The sequence below is a fragment of the Ochotona princeps genome, chromosome 3, assembly GCF_030435755.1.
Source record: "Ochotona princeps isolate mOchPri1 chromosome 3, mOchPri1.hap1, whole genome shotgun sequence".
Lineage (NCBI taxonomy): Eukaryota > Metazoa > Chordata > Mammalia > Lagomorpha > Ochotonidae > Ochotona > Ochotona princeps.
Window position 1 is genome coordinate 56058443 of NC_080834.1, and position 16004 is coordinate 56074446.

The window sequence follows — 16004 nt, forward strand, 5'->3', positions numbered from 1 at the left end:
CCATGGGCACATGGCGGACTGGGTTCGGGATCCGAGCTAGACGTCCTCTCCCGCAGCCCTCGGCTCGCCTCTGGCAGCCGGAAGTTAAATCCTGCAGGCCCGAGGTTGCGCCCCTCCCCAATCCCGTTCACCCACCACCCAATGAGGGTGTTGGGTGGGTCCCGGACATGCCCAGTCACGGAGGCCTCCCTCCTCGGCGTACTCACCCCAGAAGGAAGCAGGCCGCACCCAGGCATGTCCGGGCCCAGCCCGCCATGAGCCATGGGCACATGGCGGACTGGGTTCGGGATCCGAGCTAGACGTCCTCTCCCGCAGCCCTCGGCTCGCCTCTGGCAGCCGGAAGTTAAATCCTGCAGGCCCGAGGTTGCGCCCCTCCCCAATCCCGTTCACCCACCACCCAATGAGGGTGTTGGGTGGGTCCCGGACATGCCCAGTCACGGAGGCCTCCCCCCTCGGCGTACTCACCCCAGAAGGAAGCAGGCCGCACCCAGGCATGTCCGGGCCCAGCCCGCCATGAGCCATGGGCACATGGCGGACTGGGTTCGGGATCCGAGCTAGACGTCCTCTCCCGCAGCCCTCGGCTCGCCTCTGGCAGCCGGAAGTTAAATCCTGCAGGCCCGAGGTTGCGCCCCTCCCCAATCCCGTTCACCCACCACCCAATGAGGGTGTTGGGTGGGTCCCGGACATGCCCAGTCACGGAGGCCTCCCCCCTCGGCGTACTCACCCCAGAAGGAAGCAGGCCGCACCCAGGCATGTCCGGGCCCAGCCCGCCATGAGCCATGGGCACATGGCGGACTGGGTTCGGGATCCGAGCTAGACGTCCTCTCCCGCAGCCCTCGGCTCGCCTCTGGCAGCCGGAAGTTAAATCCTGCAGGCCCGAGGTTGCGCCCCTCCCCAATCCCGTTCACCCACCACCCAATGAGGGTGTTGGGTGGGTCCCGGACATGCCCAGTCACGGAGGCCTCCCTCCTCGGCGTACTCACCCCAGAAGGAAGCAGGCCGCACCCAGGCATGTCCGGGCCCAGCCCGCCATGAGCCATGGGCACATGGCGGACTGGGTTCGGGATCCGAGCTAGACGTCCTCTCCCGCAGCCCTCGGCTCGCCTCTGGCAGCCGGAAGTTAAATCCTGCAGGCCCGAGGTTGCGCCCCTCCCCAATCCCGTTCACCCACCACCCAATGAGGGTGTTGGGTGGGTCCCGGACATGCCCAGTCACGGAGGCCTCCCCCCTCGGCGTACTCACCCCAGAAGGAAGCAGGCCGCACCCAGGCATGTCCGGGCCCAGCCCGCCATGAGCCATGGGCACATGGCGGACTGGGTTCGGGATCCGAGCTAGACGTCCTCTCCCGCAGCCCTCGGCTCGCCTCTGGCAGCCGGAAGTTAAATCCTGCAGGCCCGAGGTTGCGCCCCTCCCCAATCCCGTTCACCCACCACCCAATGAGGGTGTTGGGTGGGTCCCGGACATGCCCAGTCACGGAGGCCTCCCCCCTCGGCGTACTCACCCCAGAAGGAAGCAGGCCGCACCCAGGCATGTCCGGGCCCAGCCCGCCATGAGCCATGGGCACATGGCGGACTGGGTTCGGGATCCGAGCTAGACGTCCTCTCCCGCAGCCCTCGGCTCGCCTCTGGCAGCCGGAAGTTAAATCCTGCAGGCCCGAGGTTGCGCCCCTCCCCAATCCCGTTCACCCACCACCCAATGAGGGTGTTGGGTGGGTCCCGGACATGCCCAGTCACGGAGGCCTCCCTCCTCGGCGTACTCACCCCAGAAGGAAGCAGGCCGCACCCAGGCATGTCCGGGCCCAGCCCGCCATGAGCCATGGGCACATGGCGGACTGGGTTCGGGATCCGAGCTAGACGTCCTCTCCCGCAGCCCTCGGCTCGCCTCTGGCAGCCGGAAGTTAAATCCTGCAGGCCCGAGGTTGCGCCCCTCCCCAATCCCGTTCACCCACCACCCAATGAGGGTGTTGGGTGGGTCCCGGACATGCCCAGTCACGGAGGCCTCCCCCCTCGGCGTACTCACCCCAGAAGGAAGCAGGCCGCACCCAGGCATGTCCGGGCCCAGCCCGCCATGAGCCATGGGCACATGGCGGACTGGGTTCGGGATCCGAGCTAGACGTCCTCTCCCGCAGCCCTCGGCTCGCCTCTGGCAGCCGGAAGTTAAATCCTGCAGGCCCGAGGTTGCGCCCCTCCCCAATCCCGTTCACCCACCACCCAATGAGGGTGTTGGGTGGGTCCCGGACATGCCCAGTCACGGAGGCCTCCCTCCTCGGCGTACTCACCCCAGAAGGAAGCAGGCCGCACCCAGGCATGTCCGGGCCCAGCCCGCCATGAGCCATGGGCACATGGCGGACTGGGTTCGGGATCCGAGCTAGACGTCCTCTCCCGCAGCCCTCGGCTCGCCTCTTAAATCTTTTTATTCAATTCACAAGCATAATCAATTCAAAGTATTTTTTCCAACTTGTCTTTGCTAAGATTGTCGCAATACTCAATAACTTTCTTTCCTGTCACATTCAATGTTCATCACTTTACATAATGTTGAATATACTACAGAATCATAACACACATTTAATATACATGATCTTTGAAGGAAATAACTGGCTTGCAGGTTGGGTATTTGACACAGTTGCTAACCCACCCTTGGGAAACCCATATTCCAAATCACAGTGCCAGCTCCACTTTCGGCTTCTCTACTTCCATTCCAACTTCCTGCTAATATTTCCCAGGAGGTATCAGATGATGGCTCAAGGAAACAAACAGCTATGAGTCAGATATGAGTCATCTTTTTCTTTTTCAAGTAGATAAAAAATAAGCATTACGAAAAAGAACCTGGGGACAGCACTGCGTCATGTGGGTATCCACCCAGTTCTGTGCCTGCATCCCCTTTGGGTGCCAGTTCTAGTCCTGGCTGCTCTACTCTCAATCCAGTTCAGTGCTAATGCACCTGGGAAAGTAGCCAAAGATGCTCCAAGTGCTTGCTCCCTATACCCATGCAGAAGACTTAGATGGAGCTCTTAGCCTCTGATTTGGTCTGGCCCAGACCCAGGCATTGTGACCATTTGGGGGATGAATCAGCAAATGAAAGATCTCTCTCTTACCCTGTCTAACTCTCCCTTTCAAATAAATATAATAAATGAATATTTTTTTAAAAAACTGGCTGTAACTCATAGAAACAGAAGTACGCAACTCCTGGTCTAGGCAATCTGAAAGGATAAATCACTATGATTTACAGTTGCAATCTTGCAAGCAGAAGTAAACTCACTAAAGCTACTAACCAGAGATTGGTTAAATTAATCTCCATTGCACATATACTCCAACAAAAGGAAATGATTTGTAAGTTAAAGCAGATCAACACAATAAAAGAATCAACCTCAGGTTAAAGCTACTTATTTAACCTAGAGTCACAGAAGCCATTAATCAGAGTTGGGACTGGTTTGATTAACAGCCTTAGAAGGCTTTTTTTTTTTTTTGGGGGGGGGGGGCAACCAAAACTGCCACAGCAGACAACATCAAAAGCCTCCAGGCCACCTCCAGAAATTTATTTTCCGGACTTGTCACAATCTCAATAAGCCAAACAGAAGGGCAGTCACATAACAAAGATACACAGAGGATCTACTGCAAGGTAAAAAGGTCCCCACAGCCATGTGAAGTTCCATTTGAAATCAGCAGTCAGTAGAAATTCTGAGAAGCCTCAGTAATTTAAATCTATAGCTTTATCCTATCCAACCAACCCTCTTGCCATTGCCACTTACTATTCCCCCCAAAAAGATCAAAAGTCTAGAAGGTGAAAAAAAAATCTGCAGTTTATTCTTTATACTATAAAGGTATGCTATTTACACCTGGGGTCAAATGTGCACTATATGTACAAGATTTCATGTGCCTCCACAAAATGAAAAGAATCTGTTTCCTAACATAACGCTTGGACATATTACCAGGTTAATGAAACAGAATGGCAAATCATTTTTGCCACTTCTAAACTTCAGTTTGCACAACGATCACAGGATCTTCCTCTGCTGCTCTCTGTATGTTGCACACAGAAGCTGGTCCATAATTTTGAGTTCTGGAAAGAATTTTGATATATGTGGTGCTGGGCTACAGCTGAAAGCCATAGTCCACACGGACCAAAAAGACTTTACTGTTAGCCACTAAATGTTGGAGCTGTGTGTAACCTGCCACACCTCAGTGAAAACTGACTGAAATGGCCTCTACTGATGAATGGAAGCAAGAGGACAGAAAGGAAGCTGAAGTCAGAACCACATCTTCAAACCATAAGGGAAAGAGTGCTTCTCAGAACACTCAATCCATAATGACGGGCCAATTACCCTTTGACAGAGCCCCAAATCTACAACAGAACAATATTTAATAAAACTATTCAAAAACCTAAAGAAAAATGTTTAATATTTTGAATCTGTGTTATCTTTATTAAATTCAGCAGAAATAAAATTATTGTCAAATCACTATCAAGGTTTGTAAATGCTTATTTCCAATTTCTGACAATTACTTGCAAAATGAATTATTTCATGAAACATAAATCCACAGAGCACACTTCCCATAACACTGCTTCAAAGCCTATAGGATCAAGAACTACAGTACGTTTTGTAATCTGTAAATTCTTGACAATAACTATCAAAAAATAGATATAAACAAAATTTGTTCAAAAAACAGACAAAATTCATCTGCTTAGCTTTCCCAAATTGCAAAACTGCATGCTGTTTCTGTTTTCTATGGAAATATTTTTTCCACACTACCAATGATAAACATTTATGTTACCTAAAGCCATATGCCCCCAGACTTAGTAATTTCAAATGAAATGTTTTCAGTTATACCGAATAGGCATCCGATTATTTTCTATTGAGAAATGTACTTTACTGCCTTTCTTACTATCATCTCAAAGCAGTTATTTCTCTTCAGTTATGTAGTAACCTGAAATAAGCAGGATTTAGTACCAAAACTCCAAGTATATTTCAAGTTGCTTTTAACTTTGTAAAGAATGAGTCTTGGCTATATTGGAAATGATTCAAAGTTGTAAAAATTCATCTCAAACCATAAAGTGCTTTATAGTTTGCCGAAAAACTTTGGTTGGTGATATTCCATAATGATGGGTATCACTATATATATCCCATCCTTCCAGGTAGCTCTATCAGTTGTTAACTGTGTAAAAAGCTAGTTGTGGGCCTGGCAAATGAGCCTAGTTGCTAAAGTCCTCGCCTCTCATTCATTCACCAGGATTTCATATGGATACCAGTTCATGTCCCATCTGTTCCACTTCCCTTCCAATTCCCTGCCTGTGGCCTGGGAAAGTAGTCGAGGATAGCTAAAAGCTTTCAGAGCATGCACCCGCGTGGGAGAACTAGAAGAAGCTCCTGGCTTTCAATAGGCTCAGCTCCTTCCGTTGTGGCCACTTGGGGAGAGAACCAGCGGATAGAAGATCTTTCTGTCTCTCATTCTCTCTGTATATCTGACTTTCCAATAAAATAAATAATCTTAAAAAAAACTAGTTGCTTATAAATGAAAGAAAATAATTGTTTTATATTTCTCAAATAAGAAAAAGGTATGTGTTATAATTAAAGTGAAGTTGTTTTCCAGGTTGTTTTTCAAAATAGAGATGACCATAGTCAAATATGCCTGAGCATGGGCAAAACAAACTAAATTATTGTACTTTTGTAATGCTCAACTGACTTTTGAAATTAGTAATAATTTTCATAAAAATAAAAAACTTTTACAAATGAATATTTTTCCAATATTGCCAGTTAAAATTTATGCAGCACAAAAATTAGGGATGAAATGTTTCATTTTTACAATCTGGTTAGTACCCAGAAAAATCAAGTGAGGAAGTTAAGACCAATATTCTCACCATTATCCAAATGGAGCCAGATGATGAATTTTATTTTAAGAATTTATCACTGTTTTCTAACTTTGTTTCTGTCTTCTTTTTAAAATATTTTACATTCCAGTTCATGGCAATTTCTTCATTAAAATCAATTACATGTACTTATTCAAAGCAAAACCGCCCAAGAGGAGTTGGCCAAAAAATATTAAAAATACATTTCACCAACAAAATTTTAACAGAAATATGAGTATGCCCTGTTGGAAACAAATGTGCATGTAGTCAAATGGCAAACTGATTAGAAATGAAAAAGAAATCACAATGTGCTGAAATATTTTGATTGCAGGTACAATTTTCTGTAACACAGAATTCAATTCTTACATTCAAATTTCTTCTGAAAGTTTACTGTTAGTAAATGGCTAATCACTTTAACAAGAACTTAATGAAGAAATTTTTCTATATCTTGTAGATAGAAAATTCAATCTGTCCATCAGAAAAAATAAGATTTTTGAGTCTACATGCTTAAGGTCAATTTCATATTAACTTTTAGGGCTGGAGAGAAGAGGTAGGACAAAAACCAACATTTTTAAATTATAAACACATTTCCATGATCAAAATAAAGAGATACTCTGTTACTTTTAATAAAGCAATAGTTCCTTTAAGTATTATTTCATGAAGATATAAATTAAATCTCTTACCACATTAGATGACAAAGCACAGAGTTGAATTGTTAGAAATCATCAGGGTTGGGGTGAGGATAACAGTTATTCATCCTAACCTGGTCTGGATCCAATCACTCTCCAGCTTCCTGTCAACGCAGACCCTGGCAGGAAGTAGTTCAGTTCCTGCCACTCCTGTGGGAGAACTAGATTGGCTGTGCTCCCAGCCTCAGCCGGACAAAGCCCTAATGTGGAAACTCAGGGAGTAAACTAGAGAATGAGTGCTCTCTGTCACACTACTTTTCAAATAATTTATTGTTTAAAATTCAGTATTAGAGTTGAGATTAAGTTGAATCATTAAGTTGCTTGCTATTTCAATTCATCAACTGACAAATACGAGGTTAAATTTTAACATAAATAGAAAACCATATAGTGATATTTTAATTCATCATCATTTGAATTTTCAAATCAAAACCCAGTGCAATTTTAAGTTAATTAACATGTGGCTTCTCCTTTCATTTTACTACAAATTTAAACAATAGAAGACTTACAAAGAAAATCTCTAATCCATTTTGATGCTAAGGAAAATCTTAAGAGAAAGAACATTTTTCCTGTTCAATTATTCTTAGAAAAATATACTTCTTATGTAAATAAAATCCAAGCAAAATACAGAAATCTTCAGTTCATTAACACACAAAAAAGTATATAATAGGCCCTTGCATGATATCCTAGTGGCTAAATATCTTAGTGGCTAAATATCCTTGTATATACTGGGATCCCAAGTGGGTGCCAGTTCGTGTCCTGGCTGCTCCACTTCCCATGAGCACTCTGCTGGTGGCCTGGGAAAGCAGTCGAGGACGGCCCAAAGCCTTGGGACCCTGCACCTACGTGGAAGACCCAGATGAAGCTCCTGGCTTCAGATTGGCTCAGCTCAAGCCGTTGTCTCCACTTGTGGAGCAAATCAGTGGATGGAAGATCTTCTTTCTGTGTCTCTTTCTCTGCATATCTGCCTTTTCAATAAAAATAAGTTAGTCTTAAAAAAGAAGGTGCATAATTAGCTCAGCTACTTAGGGCTGTATTTTCAGCTAGTTTGCCATGATTACCAATCTATGTCTTGCAGTGTGATTCTGATTAAACATATATGCATACTTTATTATTTGTAACAGACTGGTGGTGGGGAGAGAAAGAGATGTCAGAGGGCTCTCACATCTACCAGTTTACTAGCCAAATGGTCCTACAATCAGAGTTGGGTGTGGCTGAAGCCAGAATCAAGAAACTGTATAGGCATTTGCAAACGGATGGCAGGATCCTAAGTGCTTTGGATGCCTTCCACTGCCTTCCCAAATGAATTAGTTGGAAGTTGGATTGAAAGTGAACATCCGGGCTTCAAACTGATTCTGCAACATACAATGCCATCATGACAATCACAGCTTACGAAGCTGTATTACATGAGCCCCTGTACCACGTTTAAAAAGAAATATTTTAATGTATCATTGACCCAAAACTGTTGCTCCACTCTTTTCAATTTTTTTCCTAAGTCAAATGTATTCAGTGAAAAAAAAAAAAAAAGGTGAAATCTGAATTTTAAAAAAAAGATCCTGAGATTGTTGATTGAGAAAAAAGAGAAAGGGTATCCTTCATCTAGATAAGAAAATAGACTATTTATCCCACATATTCTCTTTTCTTAAGGATTTTCTATCACAACTGCATTTATCTTAATAGCATGTATAGCTCAAGTAAAAATAATGGCTAGTGTTGATGCTCTACGCCCTCAGACACTAAACAAATACCTTCCTGCAAATCATTCACTGGCTTGCTAAAGGGCAAGGAGAGATTTTAAAATTACAAAACTTCACAAAGTACAAGATTTTAAAAATCAGGTTCTAGTTTTGAAAATATTTAACAGAGGCATTTTATATTAAAGTAAGGACAGAGTAGTTTTAATTTTTTATTTACCAAAGATCTCTAATTATTCTATTTTTAGTATTTAAGCACTAAAACCAAGTGCAGTACTTAAAACGATCAAACGTAATTCTCCCAATACATATATGGCACAGCTTTCTAACATATCATGATAAAAAATTAATTTTCAATCATTGGGTTATAGTCTAGACTTAATACCTGTTTTTTACTGCAAAGTCAGTATAAAGACTACAGGGAACTCATGAACTATGCTACCAGCCAGCCAGCAGCAAATACCGGTACAGCTATAACTACACTTATATTTTTGCTCACAATACAATTGATTTTGTCAGAACTCAGTAACAAAGTTGAGTACATTTGAGGTAGACTTCCTACTTCTCTCATATACTCCATTAGTTCTAGTGTAAGAACCTTCAGAATGTAAGCTTTTTGGGAACATATCATATTTTAGCAGAAACAGCTGTTTCATATGAATATCAGGACTTAGTAAATTCTATTAAACCATCTCAAAACTCATATTAATTTATAACCACTCATCTTCAGATAATTCAGTACATGAACTATGACAAGCTTATGTACGAAATACACACACACACACACACACACACCCATACATATATTACTACTGATGGCGAAATACTTACTAAAGTCCCCAGTAAGAAAAACTCCTTCTGCTCCAGGTGCCCATTCTTTGCAGTATAAACCACCATCAGCACATCTGTGGATACCAAATGACTCGTAGCCTCTGGAAAATCTATCAATACCACCTTCATTCTCGCCAATGTTGTTCAAAATCTGGCTGAATTTCTTATACCTTTTAAAAAGCAAAAAATAAAATAAGTTAGAAAAGAAAGTAATCAAAAAGATGTAGCTTTTAGTTTTACAGAAAAAAGAATTTCTAAAATCATTACAGAAATAATATGAATGATTTCACTTACTGATAAAGGTAATCACTTTTGCAAAAAAAAAAAAAATTAAAAAGCCTAACTCAAAATTTTGAAATTTCCGGCATTTGGTTACAAGAGAGAAAATGTTTCTTACTCCACAGTTTTTTTTAAATTATCATTGAAACTGTACATGTCAAACAAGTATACTCAAGAGAACTTCTGCATCTCTATTTTTTTTTAGGATTTACTTATTTTTATTGGAAAGGTGGATATAAAAAGAGGAGGAGAGACAGAGAGGAAGATCTTCCGTCTGATGGTTCATTCCCCAAGTGGCCACAACAGCTGGAGCTGAGCCAATCTGAAGCCAGGAGCCAGGAGCCCTTAGGGTTTCCCATGCGGGTGCATGGTCCCAAGGCTTTGGGCCGTCCTCGACTGCTTTCCCAGGCCACAAGCAGGGAGCTGGTTGGGAAGCAGGGGCTGCCGGGATTAGAAGCAGCGACCATATGGGATCCCAGCGTGTGCAAGGGGAGGACTTTAACCATTACACTATCATGCCAGGCCTTTGCATCTCTATTCTATGACACCTAAAAAAGGAAGTAAAATAAAACTCTAGTAAGAAATATGTAATTAACCTACAACAGGGACTTGGCTGAAAAAGCAGTGAACTGTGTTATGTTTGTCAGTCTTGTGGTCTTCATCACATCTACAGAATCATGAGAGATGCCACAGGCAATATGTTTAATGACTGAGGGATGACAATGTTCAATAATACTTCATTTGGCCTAGAGGCTGTAGTGCTCAGATCTGCCAGGAGGATACGGCTGTAGGTGAAACGTGGTTTGTAGCGCCTGATGGTTGGCTATAAAAGGTGTGAAGAAACTAGGTTCTCCAGAAGTACTCACAAATAGCTCCTTATCTTCCACACTAGAAGTCGGTACTGTGCACCAAGCAAACTATTTTTATTTTTATTTTTATTTTAGCATCCCCTGTATATGTGGAGAAATAAACTACTGAGAAATGTATAAAACTGGAGAAGTGAACAGTAACATGGCAGGAGCTCTCTGAAAGAAGTGAAATTTCTAGAATTACACAATGAATTGACCAATGTCACTCAACTTTTCTGCATTTTTCCATACTATAAAGTTGAGCAACAAATTTCCAGAAAGAGCTTAGCTGCTAAACTCCTCGCCTTGAACACACCAGGATCCCATATGGGCACTTGTTCTAATTCCAGCAGCTCCACTTCCCATCCAGCTCCCTGCTTGTGACCTGGGAAAGCAGTCGAGGACAGCCCAAAACTTTGGGATCCTGCACCTGCGTGGGAGACCCAGAAGAGTCTCTGGGCTCCTGGCTTCAGATTGGAACAGTTACGGCCATTGCTGCTGCTTGGAGAGTAAATCATCAGATGGAAGATCTTTCTGTCTCTCCTCCTCTCTATATATCTGCCTTTCCAAAAAAACACATTTAAAAATATATTTTTATATTTAAGTTTTAAAAAATAATCATTCTTTAAAAGTTTTCTATGATATATTCAAATTCCCCATTTAGTAAATTTCAATAGAAACAGGATTACAGCATTACACTGCTTTAACTAAATATCAAGTTCCCTCAAGGTCAGCCCTATAGCTTTTGATAGCAAAATGCACATTCTACTTTGAAATCACTCTGGCTCAAAAAAGAAAATGCCTGAGGATATAGCAAGCTCATTGTGCCTGTGCCTTTTCCAACTACAGTTGTCTCTCAATATTTTGCTATGAATTTTAAAAGTGTTCCAAAACTAGGTCAAATTTTTAGTAAGTAGGAGCATAAAGTGAAGTTTACACAGGAACTAACTAGTATTTTGTATAGATACAAAGAATTGTTGTAAGTATTACCGGATTTAATCTCCACACTGATATTTTAATTGAAATTTTCCAAGGGAACAGATGTAGGTCTGATACATATATAAGTTATTCAAGATCAAGAAAGTATATAGACAAATGAGACATATATCATTATTCTTAGAACGTATGTGTTATAAAAATCCTAAATTACAACACTTAGTTTTTTCCATGAAAATCCCTCCATGTTTAAATCTTAAGCTGATTAATGTTGGACAATAATAGCTTCGGCTCTAGACACAAAGACTGGGTTCAGATCCTAACCCTGAAACCTACTGTATGTACAAGCCACTGCAGCTTCCTTTCCTCCCACTTAAAAGGGAAAGTAAAGGACATTTCAGGCTTTAAGGAATCAATGAAATCACAGTGGCTGCCTTCTCCACAGCAGCCAATGCGTACTCAATAAATATTGGCTAACACTTTTCTCTACTCAGATGCGGCAATACTTCAGCATAATTTTTAACTTATCATTCTGTGTTATTTACAACACCTGTTAAGGTTTCACTGTAGACATCTATTACAAGCAAACATGAAGATGCTTTTTCCTCAAATTCCACAAGTATTTCAGAATCATTTCCTTTATTTTCTACTAGAAAAATTGTGGATACATTGACACTCACATAGAATTCGTAGTACTTCATGTTGACTTGAGTATAGTGATTATGGAATGTTTTGGGAGAAAATCAAGTAGATTGGATTGACTAAGAAAAAGAATATGTACTATAAAGAAGTAGCAGAAGTTATAAGGAGAAAAACTGGAACATGTTAAAATCTCTGTTCTCCCAGAAGATGGTTCATAATAGATCAATACTAAAGCTCTAATGCCAAGCAGGGTTGTAAACACAGGAGACATGTCAGGGAAGATGGATCTTGCCTTCTCTGGAAATGTTCTCAAGTACTTCTGAACAGCCTAAAATCAAAGGAACCCAAGAGGGAAATTCCTCCCTTGCTAGCTTAATTTTTCAGACTTGATTTTGCTGTCTGCTTCCTATGAGAGACTCAAATTTCAGGCCAAAGGAAGAATAGAAGTGAAAGCTCTAGAGGAATTTTAATAGCTAAAAAGTGAGGGAAATAAGATTAAAAAGAAAAGAATGGAGGTTTTACATGTTCTTTGATTTGCTTGAAATAACAAAAAAATAGCTTTTGAAGTCAATCATTAAGATGACCTCAAATATCTAAGAAACTTCATTAAAAATTTGCAGACTATACAAAATTATCTATATGTAATTACATAATTATTGTCAGGCTGGCAAAAGAAAAATAAGAATTTCAGATTTTAAAATGAATACTACATTCTTAATTGGGAGGAAATATTTAACAAAAAAAACATTAATTGCAGGATAAAGATTTTTATTGTGAACTAATAATTCTTCAAACAAAATAGTCTACCCTTAAGATGTCCAGGGGAAAATGCTGTTCAACTCAGGAGAGGACACTGGGGGGAAAAATCGGTGTTACCAGTGGAACAAGCAGGACAAGAGGAGGAACCAGTAGCTTTGACTGAAAGAGCTTAGAGAAAGGTTTAAGGGAGTAGCTGGTACTTACGCTGTATCTTGAAGGACCAGTAGTGTATTTCGACAGCTGGAGAAAAGGTAGCAATATATTATACCTGTAAATATTGGGTGGCTCTTGTCCATCTGACAAATAACTTCATACAGTCAGCACAGGAAATGTGAAGAATCCAATGGATGATAGGATGGAAAAGATAGTTTTCAAGCAGATAAACTGAAGAGAAAATGAAGCCCTTAACAGAGTAGACAACTGACATGATCAGAGACAAAATGTAAAAGAGACTAGTTTAAAGTATGAACTTTGATATCAGGGTCCATTGATTAATAAAACCATGAATAAAGACTGTTGAAGCACAGGGATTAGTGGATCATTTGTTAAACATCAGACAATGAACACAATTTAAAAAATTGACATTGGGGTTGGAGCTGTGGCATGTTAAGCTGTTGGCTACCAAGCTAGCATCACATATGTGCTTCAACTGCAGTCCTAACTGCTCCATTTCTTGTCCAGCTCCTAGCTAATGCAATTGCAAAAGTAGTGGAAAGAGGTTCCAAGTGGAAGAGCCTGATGAAGTTCCTGGCTTCTGGCTTGCATCTCACCCAGCCTTGACCATGGAGGTAATTTGAGGGAATAAAACAGCAGATGAGGATCTCCTCATGTAACTCTCCATTTCTTTCCCTGTTCATCTTTCTAGCTCTAACTCCTATTTTGAATACGTAAAATAAATTTGCACAAAAATCATCATCATACATGTGGCTTCTGATTTTTGTATGACTTTCCACATTTTAAGTGCTTGAATGTCACTAATTATCAAAATAAAATTTTCAAAATTCCTCCTACAGTAGATTCTCCAATCTGCAGCCAACCTAGCATATTCTCCTAACTTCATTTATCAGGAAACATGAGAAAGTAAATAATTTAAATAAAGATGCTAAGCAAGAAGTAGTGAAACCCATTTTTCAATTACACAAATATTACGGAATAACTGTTATATATCCTCTACTGTACTGACCAATCCCAACATAGAAAAGAAAGACTGGGGCCCTGCATGGTAGCCTAGCAGATAAAGTTCTCACCTCGCAAGTGCCAGGATCCCATATGGGCACTGGTTCTATTCCAGCAGCCCAGCTTCCCATCCAGCTCCCTGCTTGTTACCTGGGAAAGCAGTCAAGGACATCCCAAAGCCTTGGAACCCTGCACCTGCATGGAAGACACAGAAGAGGCTCCGGGCTCCTGGCTTCGGATTGACACAGCTACGACCATTGCGGTCACTTGGGGAGTGAAACATCACATGAAAAATCTTCCTCTCTGACTCTCTTCCTCTCTGTACATCTCACTCTCCAATGAAAATAAAATAAATCTTAAAAAAACAAGAGACTGTAAAATGACAATATTCTCAGGACAATTTATGTTTGGGCCAAATCACAGCAAAAACAATGAATATGAATATATGAAGTATTTGTATATTCCTTTTCTAAAATGTTTACACCCAGAAGTGATTTGTTACTTTTTAAACTTCTTGGATTTGGTAATATATGCTTACACAACAAGAAGATATCTTGGGGATAGGACCCAGGTCTAGACACAAAGTTCATTTGTGTTTCAGACATATCTTATACTCATAACCTGGAGACAATTATATGCAATATTTTAGTGAGCCTGGACTTTAGCCATGACATTGAATTCTGTCATAATTTGGTACTGAAATTATGGTTATTACAAAAAGTTATTAAATCTTCTTTGTGAGTTAGAAATTATTGCTGATATCTTTCAAGATCTAAATCCTGTAAAATAAAGTAAGAAAGATATGTTCACATTTAGTTAACAAAATCTTGATATAGTCCACCTTATGGTATTACTTAGAAAGTCTTATACAATTGCCTACTTACTTTAATTATAAAGTACTTTTTCCAGAATCCAATATCAGAATAATGGAAACACTACAATGTTTAACAACACAACTTAAAGAACTTACTATATAGTCATTAATATAAACATATTTTGACTTCCTAACAGATTAATTAATTAGAATAAATTAACAAAACGTAGCTAGAAATTAATTTTAATCATTGTGCCTTGTCTTGTGGTTGCAAGAAAATTAATAATACATTGTCCTTGCAGTTTCCCAAGGTATGATTAATGGTCAATATTAAAATTTCTGGAGTCTTCTGGCAAATGAAAACCTGACTGCCTGAGCAGAAAAAAAAAATCAACTGAATGCAATAAATCAGAATTACCAAAGGTAGGCCCTGTGAGATAGCCCATCTGGTCAGGCCTGGAAGTGTCAAGCATTGTCCCAGGCACTCTCAGCTGCCAGCCTTTTTATCAGCCTCTCTCTTTCCAGTCACGCTCCTGTTCACGTCTCTGCTACATGCTCTGCTGATTACCTTGGAAAAGGGCAATGCTGTAACTGTTCAACTGACCTTTCAGTTTATTTTCTCTTGTGTAATATGAAACATGAGCTAACACAGTCTTAGTCGACTGATTTCTAGGAAGAATTCTGACTTCATGTTTCAACAGCTCTTGGCTCAAATAACACCCTGCTCTTCTGTGTTCAGGTTTCTGTTTTTGGAAAAATTACATGGCAGAGACATCAAGTATGGGCTGGAGACATAGAAACTTTAGATCTTCTGCTAGAAAGAGCACAACCTACATACATGTATACTCCTGAGAATGGATGGCCAACTAACTTGCTGAGAAGAAATTTGCAGCTTTTGAATCACCACAAGAATATCACCTTAGAATTTAACATTTTACTAATGAATAGATTAAAAACAATGATGTTTATGTCTTTTGGGTTTTTTAAAGATATGCTTGTTTGTTTATTTTTTGAGAAGCAGCATTCGAGAGACAGTGAGACACACAGACACACTGCTCTGAGGGGTTGGGGCGGGGTTGGACCTTCCATCTGCTGGTTCACTCTCCAAATGGATGCAAGAACCTGAACCAGTTAGCAGTCTGGAAAACCATTTGGGCCTCCATTGTGAGTAGCAGCGGCCTGAGCAATTGGCCCTCATGCACTGTTCTACCAGGCCCATAAACAGGGAACTGGATTGGAAACAGAACGGCCAGGACTTCACTCAGTGTTCATCTGATACCTAAATCACAGGAAGAAGCTTAACTGAATACACCACACTCCGGCTCACTTTTCAGTGCTTTGATGCCACTGCTCACTCAAATATCACCAAAAATTTTGTACTTACGATAACTGGAGAGAGAGAGGGACAGAAAGAGAGAGAGAGAGAGAGAGAGAGAGAGAGAGAGAGAGAGCGTGCGCGAGCGCGGGGAAAGTGTCAGATACACATTCTAGATCTTATACC

The 16004-nt window shown here is 41.3% G+C and overlaps 1 protein-coding gene across 1 annotated transcript in view; it reads right to left on the reverse strand.

The window, feature by feature from the left end:
• GBE1 (1,4-alpha-glucan branching enzyme 1) overlaps positions 1–16004 on the reverse strand; it is a 301333-nt gene that overhangs the window by 238930 nt on the left and 46399 nt on the right. Inside the window, exon 2 of the mRNA XM_058661769.1 lies at positions 9050–9219. Within this exon, the coding sequence (XP_058517752.1) occupies positions 9050–9219 (170 nt within the window). The remainder of the gene's footprint in view (positions 1–9049; positions 9220–16004) is intronic.